Genomic DNA, 20,606 nt, shown 5'->3' with positions numbered 1-20,606 from the left:
ATCTCCCTCGAAATAAAACTTGAAATCACCTTTCTTCTTGTTTGTTGTCAATCGCGCATCGCATTCAGCCATCCTGCCCAACACACTTACTCAGTAAAATTCATAATTGACGACACATCGTTTGATGCGATGGTGCAATCCTTGATGGTGTGTTATTGTCAAATATTGTTTATTAATCTCCATCGCGGACCGGACGTCATACGGAGGCACTATGGAACCGATGCGCAGAACGGATGCGCGAGACACGTCAGCTATATAAAGAGCAAGAGTACAGTTTTCTTCCTATTAGTTTCAATTCACAGTTTAATTAGCAGTTTCAATCAGCAAATAACAAAATGCGTATTACAGGTAGGTAATATTTTATTTCACAACACTTTGCCTTGTTCCTTTCGTCTCTGCTGTTCACTTCAAACACGCTCCATGCGACCGCAATGCTCTCGTATCAGACGCTTGCTCGATCACCTGCTCGTTTGCTGTCTGTCACAATGTACCCTACACAAATCCAAAACATTTGTTGCGGCTCCGAGTCACGATGAGGGGCAAGTTTTGGTTTCCAAGGGTGTTTTTATTCCTCTTTAACGTCTCTCCCATACAGAGCCGCCTTTTTCACGTCCGCACGCCTTTTTCACATGTGCGCACGGAGCGCGGTGGTGCCTTTACGGACTTGATCACATCTTATCTGTGAAGGCCCCCATTTGCTTCACGGCGTATTACCCGCCCTGGACTCGGTTCGCCGGAAGATGGGCAGAAGATGTGCTCGTACAGGAGTGCGGCCATGATGGCGCCCAGGAAGGGTCCCACCCAGTAAACCTAGAGCAGGAGACAAAAAATAATAATTTCTCAAGACACCATATATCACAAAATAAATCACACCCTTATGCTTAATGGTATGGTTTTTAAAATCTGAAGTTGAAGGAAATGTTGGGATGTCATCAAGCACGCTCACCCAATGATCCTTAAAATTAGTCGTGATCACCGATGGGCCGAAGGAACGAGCGGGGTTCATGCTGGCTCCTGTGAAAGGAATCTTGCAAGGCGGAAAAGCCAATATTACCCGGCTTAATAATGGTACGCAGAGGGCAAATCATATGGTGCAAGCAATGTTTGGATGGGGAATACTCACCCCAAATAAGTGACCAATCCATACGGACACGCCGATGGCACGGGCAGCGGATCCGCCCAGGTCGGTGCGTTTGGGGTCGCATGAGGCAAATATGGTGAAGACCAGCTGGAACGTTAAGAGAAGCTCCACCAGTAGGCCGAGTTCTCCCGAGACATCTTTACCCAACTGAGCAAGCGCAAAGATTTTGCTTTGAATTTAAAGGACAAGACAAATGAAGAAGATGACATCCAGAGTCCTCACCCTGGTGACGCCCAGGTTCTCCCGGAAGTCGGAGGGCGAGAAGAGGTGCACGATCCCGGCACCTGCGACTGCACCGACTAACTGGGCCAGCAGGTAGAACACCCCCTTGATGATGGTCACTTTCCTGGTCACGACCATCGCCAACGTGACGGCCGGGTTGATGTGTCCGCCGCTGACGGGGCCAAAGCACTGAACCATCGTGGCAGAGGACAAACCGAAGCACAGCGAAATGTGCTTCGTGCGGTCCGACTGGCTCGCTGTACTATTGCTGTTTGATGGAGCTGATTCCCTATCGATGGTGGAGGAAACTCCGCCGAGCACAAACAGGAACATGGCTAGAAATTCGGCACTTATGGGCCTCCAAAATTCCTTGGTCTTTAATTGGTCCACTCCCGACATTGTCCTGTGACAAACAGATTGCGCTAAAGATTTACAATCATCTGCACACAAGTGCGTGGATGTATTTTGTCCTAATTGGTGTTTGCTCCCACTACCTTAAGGAGCTGAATATTTTTGTCGACGACAGTAATGTGTGTATGTGTGTGTGTGTGTGTGGGCGGGGGTATTTGGTTTAAAAGGTTTGAAAATTACAGGAATGAAAGAAATCTTTTTTTTTCATTTTGGGAAGCACGATTATTTCCCCATATCATTTCGTAGACTACATTTGAATAAATATTCTTGGTAAAATGAATCATCTGAACTACAAATTCTGGTGCGTTCTCGTGCTGTTTGAGAGTTGGTATTCCAAAACTCTTATTGAAATTAGAAACGAATGGGCTGTTAAAGGTGGGTCAAGTCAGTAAGCATCAGCCTGGGCTTTAAAGGAGATCACTAAACGACACATGGTGCCGTGTTTCAAGCGTATCATGCGTAGGTATTTATGTGGTGTTTTACCGTTGCTAAAATTCCCGAGTGTCACTGAAGTGGTCATACTCACAGCACTCTCTTTACCTGCAGGTGTGTCGATGCTCTCTCTCTATAGTTTAAATGTGTTTAACCCGCTAAAGTTTTTTTTTTTGATGACCCAAAGTTAAGTTATTACAAAGTTTTAAAGTGAATTTAACTATTGTAACTCGCTAGCCTGATGTACTAAAGGCCGTACGTGTGGTTACGTTAGCATATGAAATCGTCTTTGTGTCGGCGACCACGACCGACAATTTGTGGATAAAAGTGTCCTAAACACTCTGATTTCGTAGATAAGTGAGCTCATTAAACACTCGCAGCCCTTTCACGCCAAGCAAACGTTTTGGATTGCCTAAACCGTCTTTAATACGTTTCGAACCGAAAAAAAAGTTTCATTTTTAACATCGCTCAATTGCTGGGTATACCGTTTTTGTCCTTGTATAATGCGCAAAATTTAACTAATTTATTGTCCTAAAATCTGGGGTGCGCATTATACGTGGGTACAAAAAATTTTTTTTTTTTTTGTTGTTGTTTTTTTTAAGAAAGTCATGGTACAACAAAACCAACAACAGGACTGACCGACAAAGACGTGGAACAAAAAGACAGGGTGACATTACCAAAGACAAGAACAGAAACCAAACAGACATCATGACATCATCCGACGGTGAGCGAGGGGCAGACAGGACTTAAATACAAAACACGTTACATTGATTGAGGTGACACAGGAAGAGAGGGGCGACGCGAACAGAAACTATGGCAACCTAGACACATAGCAAAACTGGGGACGAGACATGACAAATCTCCCTCGAAATAAAACTTGAAATCACCTTTCTTCTTGTTTGTTGTCAATCGCGCATCGCATTCAGCCATCCTGCCCAACACACTTACTCAGTAAAATTCATAATTGACGACACATCGTTTGATGCGATGGTGCAATCCTTGATGGTGTGTTATTGTCAAATATTGTTTATTAATCTCCATCGCGGACCGGACGTCATACGGAGGCAGTATGACTGCGCATGCGCACTATGGAACCGATGCGCAGAACGGATGCGCAAGACACGTCAGCTATATAAAGAGCAAGAGTACAGTTTTCTTCCTGTTAGTTTCAATTCACAGTTTAATTAGCAGTTTCAATCAGCAAATAACAAAATGCGTATTACAGGTAGGTAATATTTTATTTCACAACACTTTGCCTTGTTCCTTTCGTCTCTGCTGTTCACTTCAAACACGCTCCATGCGACCGCAATGCTCTCGTATCAGACGCTTGCTCGATCACCTGCTCGTTTGCTGTCTGTCACAATGTACCCTACACAAATCCAAAACATTTGTTGCGGCTCCGAGTCACGACGAGGGGCAAGTTTTTGTTTCCAAGGGTGTTTTTATTCCTCTTTAACGTCTCTCCCATACAGAGCCGCCTTTTTCACGTCCACACGCCTTTTTCACATGTGCGCACGGAGCGCGGTGGTGCCTTTACGGACTTGATCACATCTTATCTGTGAAGGCCCCCATTTGCTTCACGGCGTATTACCCGCCCTGGACTCGGTTCGCCGGAAGATGGGCAGAAGATGTGCTCGTACAGGAGTGCGGCCATGATGGCGCCCAGGAAGGGTCCCACCCAGTAAACCTAGAGCAGGAGACAAAAAATAATAATTTCTCAAGACACCATATATCACAAAATAAATCACACCCTTATGCTTAATGGTATGGTTTTTAAAATCTGAAGTTGAAGGAAATGTTGGGATGTCATCAAGCACGCTCACCCAATGATCCTTAAAATTAGTCGCGATCACCGATGGGCCGAAGGAACGAGCGGGGTTCATGCTGGCTCCTGTGAAAGGAATCTTGCAAGGCGGAAAAGCCAATATTACCCGGCTTAATAATGGTACGCAGAGGGCAAATCATATGGTGCAAGCAATGTTTGGATGGGGAATACTCACCCCAAATGAGTGACCAATCCATACGGACGCGCCGATGGCCAGGGCAGTGGATCCGCCCAGGTCGGTGCGTTTGGGGTCGCATGAGGTAAATATGGTGAAGACCAGCTGGAACGTTAAGAGAAGCTCCACCAGTAGGCCGAGTTCTCCCGAGACATTTTTACCCAACTGAGCAAGCGCAAAGATTTTGCTTTGAATTTAAAGGACAAGACAAATGAAGAAGATGACATCCAGAGTCCTCACCCCGGTGACGCCCAGGTTCTCCCGGAAGTCGGGGGGCGCGGCGAGGTGCGCGATCCCGGCACCTGCGACTGCACCGACTAACTGGGCTAGCAGGTAGAACACCCCCTTGATGATGGTCACTTTCCTGGTCACGACCATCGCCAACGTGACGGCCGGGTTGATGTGTCCGCCGCTGATGTGGCCAAAGCACTGAACCATCGTGGCAGAGGACAAAGCGAAGCACAGCGAAATGAGATTCGTGCGGTCCGACTGGGTCGGACAGCTCGCTATACTCTTGCTGTCTGATGGAGCTGATTCCCAATCGATGGTGGAGCCAACGCCGAGTAACACAAATAGGAGCATGGCTACAAATTCGCCACCTACGGCCCTCCAAAATTCCTTGGTCTTCAATTGGTCCACTCCCGACATTGTCCTGTGACAAACAGATTGCGCTAAAGATTTACAATCATCTGCACACAAGTGTGTGGATGTATTTTGTCCTAATTGGTGTTTGCTTCCACTACCTTAAAGATCTGAATATTTTTGTCGACGACAGTAATGTGTGTGTGTGGTGTGTGTGTGTGTGTGTGTGTGTGTGTGTATGTGTATGTGTATGTGTGTGTGTGTGTGTGTGGGGGGGGGGGGGGGGGGGGTATTTCGTGTAAAAGGTTTGAAAATCACAGGAATGAAAGAAAGCTTTTTTTTTCATTTTGGGAAGCACGATTATTTCCCCATATCATTTCGTAGACTACATTTGAATACATTTTCTTGGTAAAATGAATCAGATAAATTCTGAATTACAAATTCTGGTGCGTTCTCGTGCTGTTTGAGAGTTGGTATTCCAAATCTCTTATTGAAATTAGAAACGAATGGGCTGTTAAAGGTGGGTCAAGTCAGTAAGCATCAGCCTGGGCTTTAAAGGAGATCACTAAACAACACATGGTGCCGTGTTTCAAGCGTATCATGCGTAGGTATTTATGTGGCGTTTTACCGTTCATAAAATTCCCGAGTGTCACTGAAGTAGTCATACTCACAGCACTCTCTTTACCTGCAGGTGTGTCGATGCTCTCTATAGTTTAAATGTGTTTAACCCGCTAAAGTTTTTTTTTTTTTTGATGACCCAAAGTTAAGTTATTACAAAGTTTTAAAATGAATTTAACTATTGTAACTCGCTAGCCTGATGTACTAAAGGCCGTACGTGTGGTTACGTCAACGTATGAAATCCTCTTTGTGTCGGCGACCACGACCGACGATTCGTGGATAAAAAAAAAGTGCTCTAAACCAGTGTTTCCCAACCGCTGTGCCGCGGCACACAAGTGTGCCGTGACGAATCATCAGGTGTGCCGCCCAGTTTCGTCTAATTGGTTCAAAGTGAGAAGCATGTAGTGATAGACAGGGCAATTAAATGCTCTTCCAATAGAGGGCAGTGTATCAGCGCGATATGTCTCTTCTAGGAGTAGGAAGTTCATAGTTATCCTCGAGTGAGACCAGTGGTTCGGCGATCCTGTTTACGGAGCGCATTGTAAACAGGATCGCCGAACCACTGGTCAGTTCGCGCAAGGCCTAGTCAGCCACTTGCTAATCGTGCATGCGTGGAGAATCTGAGAATCTTGAGATTTCATATTGTGTCGGTCTGATTGTATTGCATCGGCACATATTCCGTTAATGTGTGTGTTGCAGTGTGCTTTTGCTAACAGTGACAGACACTATGACGGTTGTGGTGCGTTTGCGGTCCAATGGAAATCAGAGCATGCAGTTCAACCGGAGAACCTGGATTGGTTATTTTTCACATACCGTTTTTTTCCGTGTATAGTGCGCAAAATATAACTAGTTTATTGTCCTAAAATCTGGGGTGCGCATTATACATGGGTACAAAAAAATTTTTAATTTTTTTTTTAAATTTTTTTTTTTTTTTTTTAAGTCCCAATGATCGTCACACACGCAGGGAGGCAATGGGTCCCATTTTTATAGTCTTTGGTGTGGTCTTAACTAGGCTGGAGGTAATTTTTTTTTGTTGGCGTTGGTTTCTCCGACTGCCCATAAACGCACCACCGAGACGTTGAAGAGGAATAAAAACACCCTTGGAAACCAAAACTTGCCCCTCGTCGTGACTCGGAGCCGCAACAAATGTTTCGGATTTGTGTAGGGTACATTGTGACAGACAGCTAACGAGCAGGTGATGGAGCAAGCCTTGTCTGATACGAGAGCATTGCGCTCGTATGGAGCGTGTTTGAAGTGAACAGCAGAGACGAAAGGAACAAGGCAAAGTGGCGATTGAAATTGCAAATGCAAATGAATTGTCAAGTTTCAAGAAGTCAGTCTGTACTTGATGGCAGCGTTAGAAAAACTGTTTTGTTCGCTTCAATTTGATGAATATTGAAGTTGGGAAAATGCCCCCGGCCAAAGACGCCTGGAGTAAATTGACCATATTTCCGGGATTTTTCTGATTTCTCTCAGAAAAAGAACACAATACCGACAGTCACACTTGGTGGTGGTAGTAACGTTGATAGTCCGGGCCTGCTTTGCTCCTTCGGGGCCTGGATGACTTGTTGGGATTGATGGGCCATATCCCGAAGGACAATGTCTGGCCATCAATTCATGACCTCAAGATGAAGCGCACTTGTGTTCCGCAGCAGCTAGGTTCAACGATCCAAAACACACCCGGAATTCAACTTCTGAAGAGCTTTAGAAATCAAAATGAAGGTTCTGAAACGACCTGGTCAAATTATGGCCTTGAATCTGATTGAAATGCTGTGACATGACCTACACAAAAAAATGCTCATGCTCAAAAGCTGTATGCATATACAGTATGATTTTTGTATAGTTCTATACAATTGTTTTTAAGAAGTGAAGCTGGTTTAATCCGGGCTGCTTATGTCCTCATAGAGCCTATGAGAGCAAGAAAGATAATTAAAAGATTAGTCGGTGTTAGCCTCATAGGAATTCTGGCAGTGTAACAAAGGTGCAAATGACAAAAAAAATTGTAGGTGATTTGAATTTTTTGTATTGCTGCACCAGGGTTTAGTACTTCAGTCTCAGGAAACAATGGAAGTTGCACAGCTCTTGGCTGCCCTCTGCTGGAGAAACACTTGAGCTCAGTTTTTATTTGACACAGGAGACCGACCGCTAAGTGATGCTGTTGTCACATTTAGACTGCGTGCAGGGAATGGATGAGCTCATCAATTTGTATTGTGGGGTTAGCATAGTTTTGGTCATGTGACGTCATAAGGCTGAGTGGAAATGAGCAACAAATGATACATTGGAATTAGATCACACATTTAATCCCCAAGAAATTACTCGGCTATAAATCATCTAAGGTGGAGCGATAACGCAAAAAGACTCAAGATGAAAGCCAAAAACTGTCCAAAACCAAATTCTGTCCTAAAGTTTGCTCTCCGGTCCATTGGATTGTCATACAGTGGACACCACTTCTCTCGTTGGCGGCGGGTCTTTTCGCTCCGTTCTCTTCTTCCTCTTGACCGGGGCCATCCCATCCTTGAAGGCCCCTATTTGCTCCTTGGGAATCACCCGCCCTGGACTCGGTTTGCCGGAAGATGGGCAGAAGATGAACTCGTACAGGAGTGTGGCGATGATGGCGCCCAGGAAGGGTCCCACCCAGTAAACCTAGAGCAGGAGACAAAAAATAATAATTTCTCAAGACACCATACATCACAAAATAAATCACACCGTTATGTTTAATGGTATGGTTTTTAAATTCTGAAGTTGAAGGAAATATTGGGATGTCATCAAGCACGCTCACCCAATGATCCTTAAAATTAGTCGCGATCACCGATGGGCCGAAGGAACGAGCGGGGTTCATGCTGGCTCCTGTGTAAGGAATCTGCAAGGCGGAAAAGCCGATATTACCCGGCACAATAATGGCGAACGCAGAGGGCAAATCATATGGTGCAAGCAATGTTTGGATGGTGAATACTCACCCCAGCGAAGTGACCAATCGATACGGACAGGCCGATGGCCAGGGCAGTGGATCCGCCCAGGTCGGTGCGTTTGGGGTCGCATGAGGCAAATATGGTGAAGACCAGCTGGAACGTTAAGAGAAGCTCCACCAGTAGGCCGAGTTCTCCCGAGACATCTTTACCCAACTGAGCAAGCGCAAAGATTTTGCTTTGAATTTAAAGGACAAGACAAATGAAGAAGATGACATCCAGAGTCCTCACCCCGGTGACGCCCAGGTTCTCCCGGAAGTCGGGGGGCGTGGCGAGGCGCACGATCCCGGCACCTGCGACTGCACCGACTAACTGGGCCAGCAGGTAGAACACCCCCTTGATGATGGTCACTTTCCTGGTCATGACCATCGCCAATGTGACGGCCGGGTTGATGTGTCCGCCGCTGATGTGGCCAAAGCACTGAGCCAGCGTGGCAATGGAAAAGCCGAAGCACAGCGAAATGAGGACCTTGCGGTCTGACTGGGTCGGACAGTTCGCTATACTCTTGCTGTCTGATGGAGCTGACGCCCAATCGATGGTGGAGGCAACGCCGAGTAACACAAACAGGAGCATGGCTACAAATTCGCCACCTACGGCCCTCCAAAATTCCTTGGTCTTTAATTGTTCCACTCCCGACATTGTCCTGTGACAAACAGATTGCGCTGAAGATTTACAATCATCTGCACACAAGTGCGTGGATGTATTTTGTCCTAATTGGTGTTTGCTCCCACTACCTTAAGGAGCTGAATATTTTTGTCGACGACAGTAAAGACAAGTCGTATTGTACTTACGCAGCAGTAGCAGGTTGTGCAGAGCTGGTGGCCACTCTGGCATTCGAACGTGCTCCATCTCTTGTGCCTTGGGATTCCACGTCTGGCATCACTTCTCACAAATTCTAATGCCTGAGCAAGTTGGGAGGAGTCAGGGAGGAGCAGGGAGTCAGCTTTTTAACACATGTTGGTCATGATGAAATGTGTGTGTGTGTGTGTGTGTGTGTGTGTGTGGTATTTGGTGTAAAAGGTTTGAAGATCACAGGAATGAAAGAAAGCATTTTTTTTCATTTTGGGAAGCACGATTATTTCCCCATATCATTTCGTAGACTACATTTGAATACATTTTCTTGGTAAAATGAATCAGATGAATTCTGAACTACAAATTCTGGTGCGTTCTCGTGCTGTTTGAGAGTTGGTATTCCAAAATTCTTATTGAAATTGGAAACGAATGGGCTGTTAAAGGTGGGTCAAGTCAGTAAGCATCAGCATGGGCTTTAAAGGAGATCACTAAACGACAGATGGTGCCGTGTTTCAAGCGCGTCATGCGTAGGTAATTATGTGGTGTTTTACCGTTGATGAGATTCCCGAGTGTCACTGAAGTAGTCAACTCACAGCACTCTCTTTACCTGCAGGTGTGTCGATGCTCTCTCTATATTTTAAATGTGTTTAACTCGCTAAAGTTTTTTTTGATGACCCAAAGTTAAGTTATTACAAAGTTTTAAAGTGAATTTAACTATTGTAACTCGCTAGACTGATGTACTAAAGGTCGTATGTGTGGTTACGTTATAGCATATGAAATCATCTTTGTGTCGGCGACCACGACCGACGATTCGTGGCTAAAAAAGTGTCCTAAACACTCTGATTTCGTAGATAAGTGAGCTCATTAAACACTCGCTGCCATTTGACGCCAAGCAAACGTTTTGGATTGCCTAAGCCATCTTTAATACGTTTCGAACGGAAAAAAAAGTTTCATTTTTAACATCGCTCAATTGCTTGGTATAATCTATAATAGCTTCAAAATGGCGTCTTTCTTCAAATACTTAAAATGGAGGAAAATGAGTAAATTGTTTCGTCTACTTGACCTTGTTTTATGCTGTAGGCGTCGAATGATTTGATGCAACATGATGTCTAAACACTTTTTGTCTGTTTTTATTGACAGATATGTGGTTGAATCCTCGTGTTGGGGTCAGACAACTCAAGATCCTCAAAATTCCGAGGTAACACGAAGACAAGGGCAGCTTGACAATGCACATTCATTTTTAGATTCTCATTCATAAGGCTAGAATGTCTGCATAGTGATGATTAAATTATTATTAATATGCACAACTTGTTAAAAAAAAAAAATTAAGAATGATGTGCAAAGTGTGGGTCTGCCGGCCAGTTTCATTCCAAAACTGTGCATTTTAGGTTCACTGAAAACTATTAGTTGTATGAAGATGAATGTGTGTTTGTACCAACAGCTTAAAGGTGAACTAACTGTAGTGGCTGGGGACATTTATCCAGTCAACTGCAGGTGGAGGAAGGCATTTTTCTTTTTCAAAATAATAAACAGTTCAAAACTAATTCAAAGTCACACCTCTCTATTGAGTACTTTTCTCACTGCACTTAGCAATGTGCATCCCACCATGGACAAACTCATTCAATGACCAATCTTAATTTATCTTTGAAGGCAACGTGAGAATGTCGCTACAGTAGACAATAAAACAATCATTTTACTTACCTCCATTTGACCTATAATTCTTGTACAACTTGTTCCATATGAGCAATTAATACGCTGTGGCACGAGCAAAGACTAATATAGCTAGCAGGCACATGCCTTTATTTTATGTTAGATTGATATGTAAATCACGTAAACATTAACAAACCACATAAATCATAATGAAGGCAGTTTTGCTGTGAAAGCTGCGAGGCATTACGCACATCGGGGGAGGCCCCTCTCTACTAATTATTAATATTTTGCCACAATTTGCATGTGTTTCAAGTGCTGTTAAGTCGCTTCATGTTTGTTGATACAGTGTGTTGAATTGAGAGAACCAGAGGAGGGTGTTCAGTTTGTTTGAAGACGAACCTCCAAAGTTGTGCCGTTGAGATTAGCGCGTTACCAACAATCTCTTGCTGTTAGCATAAATGCTTGAAACGACCTAAGGCGTTAGCTTAATTGCAGTAGCTACATGGAAGGGAGGTGGTGCTGTAACTCATTAGACGTCATACAATTATTGGAGATTAATAGGACACATGCCGAACAATCAATTCCATCGCCTCGCTAAACAATTCATGCTATTAACAATGTAAAATAACTTGCACAGCCCAAGGGAATTAACCAAGGCGGCTGCACGCTAATGGTTTTTTGCTAACAGTCATAACGACATGCTTGGTTAGCTCCTGTCCTTGTTGGCGGCGCACCACGCCAAGCCTTTTCCATCTCTTACATAAGTTAAAGGCTCTGACACTGAGCCAAAGTCAGCGTGCCCCCCATTTGGATGACAAAAAGGGCTTTGATGCATGAAGAACTAAAAGGGATCATTTGTAAGAAATGGTGATATTTGCCGAAATCTGGTTTCAGTCATGATGCGAGATGTATCTAAAAAAAAAAGCAGTTTAGAATAACAGAATGAACCCTGTTTAGCATTTTCTTTGCTCCCTTGTATTTAAAAAATCTCAATAAAAGGAAATTTTAAACAGCAAAATAATTTTGTCCTGGACTTGAAATGGCTTGAAAACTTTGGTTCACTCTTGAGTCTCTCCTTGCGTCTCAGAGTTGTCGAGACCTCGAGACGATTTTTGCTCCCTGGACAAAAGCAACTTGACCTCCCAAACGTTTGCTGCGCCGTGAAAATTGCCTTGTTTCATGTCAGCATTGAGCATCACAAGGTCTCTGTTGGGAAGAAGTTAAAGTTGTAAAAATATAATTTTTTTAGCATACATAAAGAACTTACATTAGCACCAGTAAATACAAAAAGCTGTTTGGGAGCTTGATGGATGGATTTTCCCAAAGCAGTAAAGTGATGAAAGCTGAGCTATTTTCTGTCTCTGATTGCATCACAGAATAGGGCGAGATGTGCTGTGGATGACGTGCAGGATGTCTAAGCGTGAAGCAAATTAGTGAGTGAGTAGTGACTTCTTTTGTAAACGTTGACATTTTTTATTTTTTTTTACCTGAGTCAACACTGCAACATTATTGCCTGCGTAATGCGATGTTGAAACAGACTGGAACTTCTTAATACACAATAGTTCCCTCTAAAAGGCAGCTCGACAACTGCACAAATGAATGTTGTTGCTTTCGCCGGCTGCTATTGCCGTCAAAGCGAGCTAAAGGGAAAGCGGCTCCAAAAAACAACAGCGCCTGACACGCGTAGACAGAACTAACACAGCCTCCCTCATTACCGAGCCCCGGCGGAGACGAGCTGTCAGGCCGCAACCCGCAGGAGCACGCTGCAGATGCTGCCGAGCGTCGGCCTCGCATCCCCCGGCGAAAGCAAAAGATGATGTCGGCGGGAATCAGCATTATGAAATGTTTATGGAAGAAAAATTCACATTTTGATCACGACAAACTTTTCTTGTCTTTCTGAGTGTCTCGTCTGACGCTTGATCACAAAACCGTATCTTAAATAGCAAAAGACACATTTTTGTTTTTATTCTGTGAAAGACAACTTTATTGGAGTTCTTTCATTATTTAGACATTTTCAGCAATAAAAAAAAAAGTTTAGTCATGTGACATTTGTAAGCTGAGCCTTGATTGGTTGTTGCCTGAGACGCCAGCACGTGCCAGGTCATTTTCAGTCACAGCAAGTGGCAAAATGTGTTTTTGAAGGTGTCCTATGAATTAGATTCAATTAAATTAATACATTATACAAAAGATGAACTTTTTCTGATGACATTTATTTTTTTGCTCTTACAGCGTGTGGTGTACTCTGGAATCCAGCTAGTAACGACGCCTGTCGTAGAACCAAGACAAAATACAAGTAACAAACGGTAAGAAACAACGAAAGCGAGCCAAAGTGTCACTTTAAAATAGATCGTGAATAACCAGACGAATAAGCAACAATACGCGTGACTAATGAGGAAGCAGTAAGGCAGGGAGGATTACCAGGAAAAAACGTATCGCAGGGAAAAATGTATTGCGACAAACAAAATTAAAAACAGAAGTGAGACAGAATACCAACGATGACAGTTTGACACTGAGGCCTCAATAGGCGCTTCAAACACGGAACTCCAATTCCAGTGAGCCACAATTTCCAAGCTTGCTTCATTTCAAATCATGACGCAGCAACTTCATGGCTGTCGTCTCAATGACTTACCGTTGTGGTTTTAGTCCGGTCAAATGACGATGAGGTGGCGCAGGGGTAGTTTTGTAGCAGTAGCCGCTGTCGATTGTGTCGTGAAGCCATGTAACAATGTGGCTCAATTTAATGTCAAAAGAAATAATGCACCTCAATCAACATCTTTTGAGTGTTCTCCATCCCTAATTATGGCCGTATGATTACACAAGAATAGCTAAATGAGGACAGCTTCCCCCAGAATGCTCTCACTCAATATTATACACATGCTAATCAGTCTTTATTTGTAAATCGAAGATGATAGTCAGTCAGTCTCGGTGTGTGTATGTCAAACATTTACGAGGCAAATATAATCAACATGGGAAAGTGTGAATGTGAGCGTAATGTGGTTGTTAGGCAACGCATCTGGGGGTCGATAAATAGGCTTCATTGCGCTCTTAAGAAGTGCACACTGAGTGCGGAGTGCAAACTTGCGGGGTCAGCAATACTTTGCTGCAGCTCAAATAGCCTCAGATAAAAATGATAATGGGAGTCTAATAAAGTCATGTCACGTTTTGACACGGGGCACAGTTTCATTGCATGTGGAGAATTGCCAGAATAAAAATGGTAACAGGCTGGAGGATAATCAAACCATTTGGAGATGATAATACATGTGCTGTACTGTATAACCACAAACGTTTTTTTTTTTTTTTTTTTTACATCCAGACCAAAAATAACTGCAATTTCCTTGGGAAACCTCAGAGTGGAGCCAGTGTGCTTTGCAACAATTGGAGCCCGGCAATGCAAACCACTATTGCTCTCTTTATGCGCGTCACGTCACGCTACTTGAATGTAATTCCACCGCATGAAATTCCCCGCCAGCTTTCCAAAGCTGAGCATATTTCAATCAGCCTTATCTCTCCGTTCACAGCATAGCGGTTTAGAGAAGAAGCACTCGGAGGCCTCGCAGGTGTGCCCAAAACCTCAGACAAGCGTGCAAACAATGCTTTGATGAATGGTTGGAATAGAAACCCGGCATGCAGTGATCAGCATTGTTTTGATTGTGCTGGAAACATGCGAGGCCGCACTTTTATCAAAGAACATTCTGTGTCTCCTCGTGCGAATGCGAAGTGACTGACATTCATTTTAATATGGAACAGTTGGTATTTAAAACTAATGCGCCAGGTCATTTGCAAATGGGGTAACCGACTGTGCAAGGTTCCACTCTACAAAAGAAATGGAAAAAAAGAAAAAACCCACACACATTTTAGTCAAATGGACTCTTGAATGCACACGGGCCACGGGCTGGATTTTACCCACACTTGCTGTAACACATTCTTACATGATGCACGTTTGCACATTGTGTCTTTGATTATCCTCACCAATTATCTTTTGGTGTTAAGCGAGTGACTTTTTTTCCCCCTATAGCTAATAAGAAATGATGTAAATTTTCTCTTATTAATTTAAGCAATAACAATTTCTTCATATCAAACTTGACATGCGTGTTACTTCTCGAAACTCTAAAGCAGACGTGCTACCCGCTCTCGTTATAGCATCGCGTCGTTCAATCACATGTCAGTCATGGTAACGAGCGCTTCATGCTTGCTTACGAAAGAAGCTGTGAGGTTTCCATAGCAATAACAGAAATGCAATTTTCATTTGCATTGAGTGTAACCGTAGCGTAAATTACGACAAATCATGTAAGCTGTCTCACTCACACGATTGTTCCCCCCCCCCCCCCACCCCCAACCTATGCTTGACTTCAAACTGCATAATTCATAGCCTACACTAATGTTTTGGAGCACATGCTTCGGAGGACTATTTTCCCAATTGGTGACGTGTTGTTGATGAACAATAAAAATCCCCCCCCCCCCCCAAGCACCATCCGCCCCTGCTTCAATTGTTGCACGTAACCCACGTTCGGCTGAGACGATTCTTGCAGTACAGATAATGACACAAAACAAAATGGACGCTGTATTGTTCTGCTTGCGCCAAATGCCTTGCAGCGCACCAATCCGCCTGCTCCTTTTTTAAAATGTTGCCGCAGCCCACTCCCTGATGTGCTCGAAAGTGTCCTGATGATGTTTGTCGTGGGCATTTGTGCGCACTGTTGGCCATGGTTTTTGTTGTTGTTATTTTTCTCCAGAGAGAAAGAGGAGGTTGACTTGGGAATACAAAACCTCAGGAAAAAAAAATGGCAGGCTCTGGAAAAGGGGGGCAAAGTTAGTTGCGGTTGAAGGAAAACGGGCCAGAGGAACGACTCCCTGGTGTAAGTGGATGCGACAGCTTCTCACCCAGGAGAGCACTTGTACTCAGCGCACACCGGAGGCCGGCAGGGCCACCTGTCACACAGATCTGTGACTAAACAACTCTATTAGCCAACACGCATGGGGAGGCACCGTGGGGTGGAGTGTGCCGTGTGTGGTTGGCGTGCACATGTAAATATACACATGCAACAATGCCGGAACACTCGTAAATGTTGGAAAAAGTGTTTGACACAAATTGCCCCGCATAATACCATCATGCAAATGTGCCGAAGGAAACGCTTAGCCCACATTTAGTCTGACTGCAGTGTTAAGCTAATAGGACTACATTTCCCATGACTCTTAGACACGGAAGCAGGAAGTAGTTTTAATTTACCATATGACGAATACAAGAAAATGTAAATTGAAGTAGAGACGACAAAATGAAAATGCAGCGCGGCTTAAGATCAGAAAATATGCTAGTTAAAGTTACATTAATCAGCATTAATGATTCTCAAATGCCATGGACAGATTAGAATGACATGAGGGACGCCTGAATTACTAAAATGGCTCAATCAAGTTTTGGTCTGTTCTTGAAGCAACCTTTTTGTCAATTCGGCTCATAGAGTCTGAAAAATACATTTGACCAAACAAATGTTGCCGTATTTGAGTCATGTGCCCAGTGTCCTCGTTTTTCCGCAACTATCACGCTAATCAGGCCGACCCATCCTTGTCATTGCTTTTGACATTGTGTCTCGCTCTATGTATAGAAAGGCCAGTGTCGCCATTACGCGTCGCCATGTGGGAAGAGTCATAAAGCCGGGGGCCGAGCCAGACAGTCCGACGTTAGTCCGCCCTTCATATGCACTCGACGTGCCCGTGGTATTTATTTTTTTTCCAGCCGCTGACTTTCATCACAAATGACCGTTTCGCTCAACCCACAAATGGGAAGTTGAGTATTTTATAAAAAGCAATTCAAGTGGCGATCTTGATGTTCATCATTGGCTCGTCGCGTTCAGCTAGCGAGGCGGGCTGCCGATGGATTTGACTCTCATACAGTAGCTGGTGCCCATGGTGCCTGAAGAGCGGGATTTACTCCTCCAGGAATGGGCCTTTGGCAGGCTCGCTAATGGGATATGGTTCACAGCTCCACCTGTTCCAATGAATTTCTCCCCTTTGGAGCAGCCAATTTGCGTCACGTGATGGGGAGGTAATGGGGGAAGGCCATGATTTGAGAGACGGTGCTCACTGCTCATTTCATTTTTTTTCTTTTTACTCCAAGCAAAGTAAAACATCACCTGTGTTCTTGCCGGGAGACGAGGAAAGGGAAAACGGCAAAAGGCTTTCAGGATGAGGGGGGAAAAAAAAGCTGAAGAGCAATTTTGCACTTGAATGCCACATTTCCACCATGCGTTAGTTTGCTCCACCGCAGTGCGAGATGGGGACAGCGTGTAATTCATCCATGAATTTAACAAAGGGAACCAGCCCCTCGTTTGAATAATAATAATAATAGAAATAATAAATAAAAAAAAACTGCGCAAAAAATGATACAAAATAAAAGTTAAAAATAATTCGAAGATAAAAAAAAATTAAAAGCAAAAACAAATGTGAAAATACAAAAATAATATATAAATAAAATTAAGTTGCATATATTTACAATTTTTCATATATATATTACAAAAATATATTTGTTAGTGGCCGATGCTGATGGAACAATTTGTGTTCAACCTCGGAGGCCCCACTGGAGAGTAATACATTTACAAATAACCCAAATAATACTCTCACTCATTCTTTTGTGCTAGTCTTTTGACAGCTGGCTGATAAAAAAAACAAGGCTAATAGATGTGTGTTCTTGCCACATCGGGGACACAGTAGATGATCCTGTCACTTGAACAAGACATTGGTGGAGTATCTTCCTCCAGGGTTGCAATTCTCTTGTGTCACTTTCCTTCTGGCTGAAAATGATGCTTTAACCTGAAAAGCCCTTCCAGGAGTCATGCTTTAACCTGAAAAGCCCTTCCAGGAGTCATACTCAGTGTATGAAAATATGATGCAATGCAAGCGTATATTTCTGAGACTGAGAATCATAAATTTGGCAGTTTTTCCCAAACTGCAGAGACTGTCCTAAAAAGCTTTGCATGTTAAAGTTGCCGCACCGCGCTTACGTCAACCGACCTAACATAGTGTTATTTACACTACAGTGTGGCTAAATACGTTGCGGACTCACCCTCGAGTCAGTTTCACCTCCGCGGCAGCGAATAAGCTAAACATCTGACCAGTATCGGCGAGGAAAGATGAAGAAGCCATGCTAATCGCTAAGTTGACACGGCTAGTGCTTTTAACCACTAGAACTAAGTGCTTTGGGCTTATCAAGTCCATGTTTCGTAAACGTCTGTCTGGAGCTGCGTTAAAGCGGAGAACATCCAACTTTGAACGACCACAAAAGAGCCAAATAAGTGTCTAGGCACTGGAGAGAAAATCTACTCGCTAAACAAACCAGGAACTGGAAATGACGCCAAACGTCATTTATATACATAGAACACCCATCCATTTTCTGTACCGCTTGTCCCCATAACAAAATTTAGAGAAACACAATTACATATTTACATAATATTTACATAAAAAATATTTACATACTATGTTCCCTTTAAATGGTTTGCACTTTCATATGATAGCCCCTTTCAGGCCATTCATGTTTCAACATGTATATGTCCTTGAGCATCAAGCAGTTCCCTGGACATTGATGGTGAAAGTCGGCCTTACAAAAAATAAAATAAATACAACAATCCGTCTCATTCATCGCTACCTTTTGTTCGAATACTCCCTTTGAGCTTGTCCTTTACACACAAATCAATACCTGCATCATGATGCACTTGGCTTCTGGTGCCTAACCACAACAAGAAAAACCCAAACATCTGCACTTTGCTTCGTTGGTATCGTGTAACAACCGGGCGAGAATAAATTTCACCCATCCAAATGCCCGGGTCCTGTTTGTTGGCATCCTGCACGCATGGCATTTTAAACATAAGTGAACATGAAAAGTGTGTCGCTGCGAGGAAACAGAGGTGACTCATTTGCGGATCAAAGTATTTGTGTTGCGTGCTATGCAAAACAAACGCCTGACAGACTGAACATTGGTTTCATCTATTTTGGAGTTAGCACACTTTGAAAACCCGCTGGGAAGCTTTGGTCATGACGGCGCTCTGTACTAAATGTGTCCATTCTGCTTTCTGCTTAGGAAGAAAATAAAAGGTTATTCGTGTCATTTGAAGATAAAATGCTCATAAATACTTGGTGTGCCGGAGATTGTGGTCAAATCTAATGGCGTCGTTGGCCTTTTCTGCTCAGATTTTCTTTGTCTGCTTCTTTGGGAAAAATATCAACAAGATGGAATTGTGAACCCCATTAAAAAAAAACAAAAAAACAATGATTGGTTACTGGAATGATTGACAGATTGACTACTGGCTTCAGGTTGGTTGTGTTACAAATGGGAGTAATTGTGTGACATTTTTTTGGCGTAATCAACATGAATCATTTTTTCTTCTATTGTAATGTGTTTTAGAAATCCTGATTAAATTGCGCTACAATTTTCCACCCTAATCAGTATGAAGTAAACCTCCCATTTGATGTCACTCTGTTGGATGTCAACACTTCCTTGTGACATATGCAAAATAATGCTTTTAATGTTCCCAACCTTTTGCTAGATTGAACGTTCCCCTAAATGTCGGCGACGTCAGTCAAAGTGACGGTGATGTGCGGCGGGTGGCGGGCGGGAGTCAAGGTGTAAGATAGACTAGCTGCGCTTATTGACCATGACAGGTGACGCTCCCTTTCATTCTAGCGAGTGCTTTGTCAAGACGCTGTGGGAATTTGGAGCAGATTCATTTTCTGGTTTTCGTGTTATGACCCGTCAATATGGAAGATAATTTATTTGGGCCTATTCAGGAAATCGGGTTGTCAACACATGACTCACAAGGTGGAGTCATAACAAAGATTGATGACTGGCTTGGGGACTAAAGTGACAATAAGATGTGGCTCATCACACACCGGTCGTTTTTGTATTCATTAAAAAAAAAAAAATCCTTCGGTTACCCTTGACGAACAGATTGTTAATTCGGTCTAACTATGTGGTTATAAAATATACACGTGCGAGCTCCAAATTCATTTGAAATGAATCAGACAGGCGAGTAAGGATGTGACAATTTTTGGTGTTTATAGTGTCAAGTCAAATCAAGTTCAATCAAAAATGTTTTGGAAAAAAAAAAGCCTCAAAAGTCAAATAAAATCAGGAGTTGAGCTAAAAGAGATTCAGATGATGGATGGATGGAAACTGTCATCATGCATGATGAGAGGATTTTTTGTTTTACTTTTTCTGACATTCCTGCAAAGAGTAAAAGGATGTTGAATTCTTCAAACCAGAAAAGCCAGTCACTATGACGGGAATGGACCTTCTTGCTCTTTATGAGCCATCCAATTCAGAAAATGTCTGCAACAGAAACTGTGACAACATAATAGCACACAGCTAGCAGGAAAATGACCAATGAGGCTTTCCAACAAAGGTGTTTTCTTTTCCCAGTATACAATTATTTAAATTGTTCTCCCTTTGCTTGTACACAGATAATTGGTTCCTTGGAGTGCTCTCCTTCCCTTCAAGTGTGAAATTAAAATCCAAAGCCTCTTCCGAGCTATAACGCTGTCATGCTGAGGAGCTATCATGCTAAAACATCCAAATCGTGTGTTACAACAATGATGTCATCAAAAAGGTAGGCAGAACTGCAACTTGTTTATTCCATGCACAGATTAGCGTTAGCTTCCGATGCTAGTTACGGTGTTGACACAGAGGCGGCGTGTCGTTGTATTTGATATTCACGAGCCGCTCACACACAAATGTTATGAAGTGCTGCCTCTGTGAGTGAAAATACTTCCATTTAATTATGGGAGCACGATTTTGACAATACTTGG

At 43.3% G+C, this 20,606-nt stretch overlaps 3 protein-coding genes and 1 long non-coding RNA gene across 6 annotated transcripts; 1 reads left to right on the top strand and 3 right to left on the bottom strand.

Annotated features, from left to right (window-relative positions):
* Positions 1–404: 404 nt before the first annotated feature.
* Positions 405–1,886, bottom strand: LOC133165409 (aquaporin-4-like). Its single transcript, XM_061295057.1, has 4 exons — positions 1,364–1,886; positions 1,124–1,288; positions 947–1,027; positions 405–810 (listed from the first exon to the last, which is right to left on the bottom strand). Exons 1-4 carry the CDS (start codon positions 1,760–1,762, stop codon positions 676–678), a joined length of 780 nt encoding a protein of 259 aa, XP_061151041.1. The 5' UTR covers positions 1,763–1,886; the 3' UTR covers positions 405–675.
* Positions 1,887–3,741: 1,855 nt separating this feature from the next.
* Positions 3,742–4,900, bottom strand: LOC133165408 (aquaporin-4-like). The gene is made up of 4 exons (XM_061295055.1): positions 4,447–4,900; positions 4,207–4,371; positions 4,030–4,110; positions 3,742–3,893 (listed from the first exon to the last, which is right to left on the bottom strand). The coding sequence occupies exons 1-4, from the start codon at positions 4,852–4,854 to the stop codon at positions 3,759–3,761; spliced, it is 789 nt and encodes a 262-aa protein (XP_061151039.1). The 5' UTR covers positions 4,855–4,900; the 3' UTR covers positions 3,742–3,758.
* Positions 4,901–7,690: 2,790 nt separating this feature from the next.
* Positions 7,691–9,324, bottom strand: LOC133165404 (aquaporin-4-like). Of its 2 annotated transcripts, XM_061295046.1 has the most exons (5): positions 9,164–9,324; positions 8,604–9,015; positions 8,364–8,528; positions 8,186–8,266; positions 7,691–8,049 (listed from the first exon to the last, which is right to left on the bottom strand). In XM_061295046.1, exons 1-5 carry the CDS (start codon positions 9,250–9,252, stop codon positions 7,837–7,839), a joined length of 960 nt encoding a protein of 319 aa, XP_061151030.1. In that variant the 5' UTR covers positions 9,253–9,324; the 3' UTR covers positions 7,691–7,836. The 2 variants fall into 2 exon arrangements, with proteins under 2 accessions (XP_061151030.1, XP_061151031.1); XM_061295047.1 differs by lacking the exon at positions 8,186–8,266.
* On the top strand, positions 8,495–20,401 carry LOC133165422 (uncharacterized). Of its 2 annotated transcripts, none has more exons than XR_009717593.1 (5): positions 8,495–8,696; positions 10,305–10,362; positions 12,191–12,251; positions 13,044–13,117; positions 20,262–20,401. It is a non-coding gene; the product is annotated as an uncharacterized LOC133165422 (long non-coding RNA). The 2 variants fall into 2 exon arrangements; XR_009717594.1 differs by lacking the exon at positions 8,495–8,696 and adding an exon at positions 8,941–9,777.
* Positions 20,402–20,606: the final 205 nt, after the last annotated feature.

The sequence above is a fragment of the Syngnathus typhle genome, linkage group LG13 (assembly GCF_033458585.1).
Source record: "Syngnathus typhle isolate RoL2023-S1 ecotype Sweden linkage group LG13, RoL_Styp_1.0, whole genome shotgun sequence".
Lineage (NCBI taxonomy): Eukaryota > Metazoa > Chordata > Actinopteri > Syngnathiformes > Syngnathidae > Syngnathus > Syngnathus typhle.
Note: the sequence above shows the minus strand (reverse complement) of the source record. Positions and strands in the feature narration are given on the sequence as shown.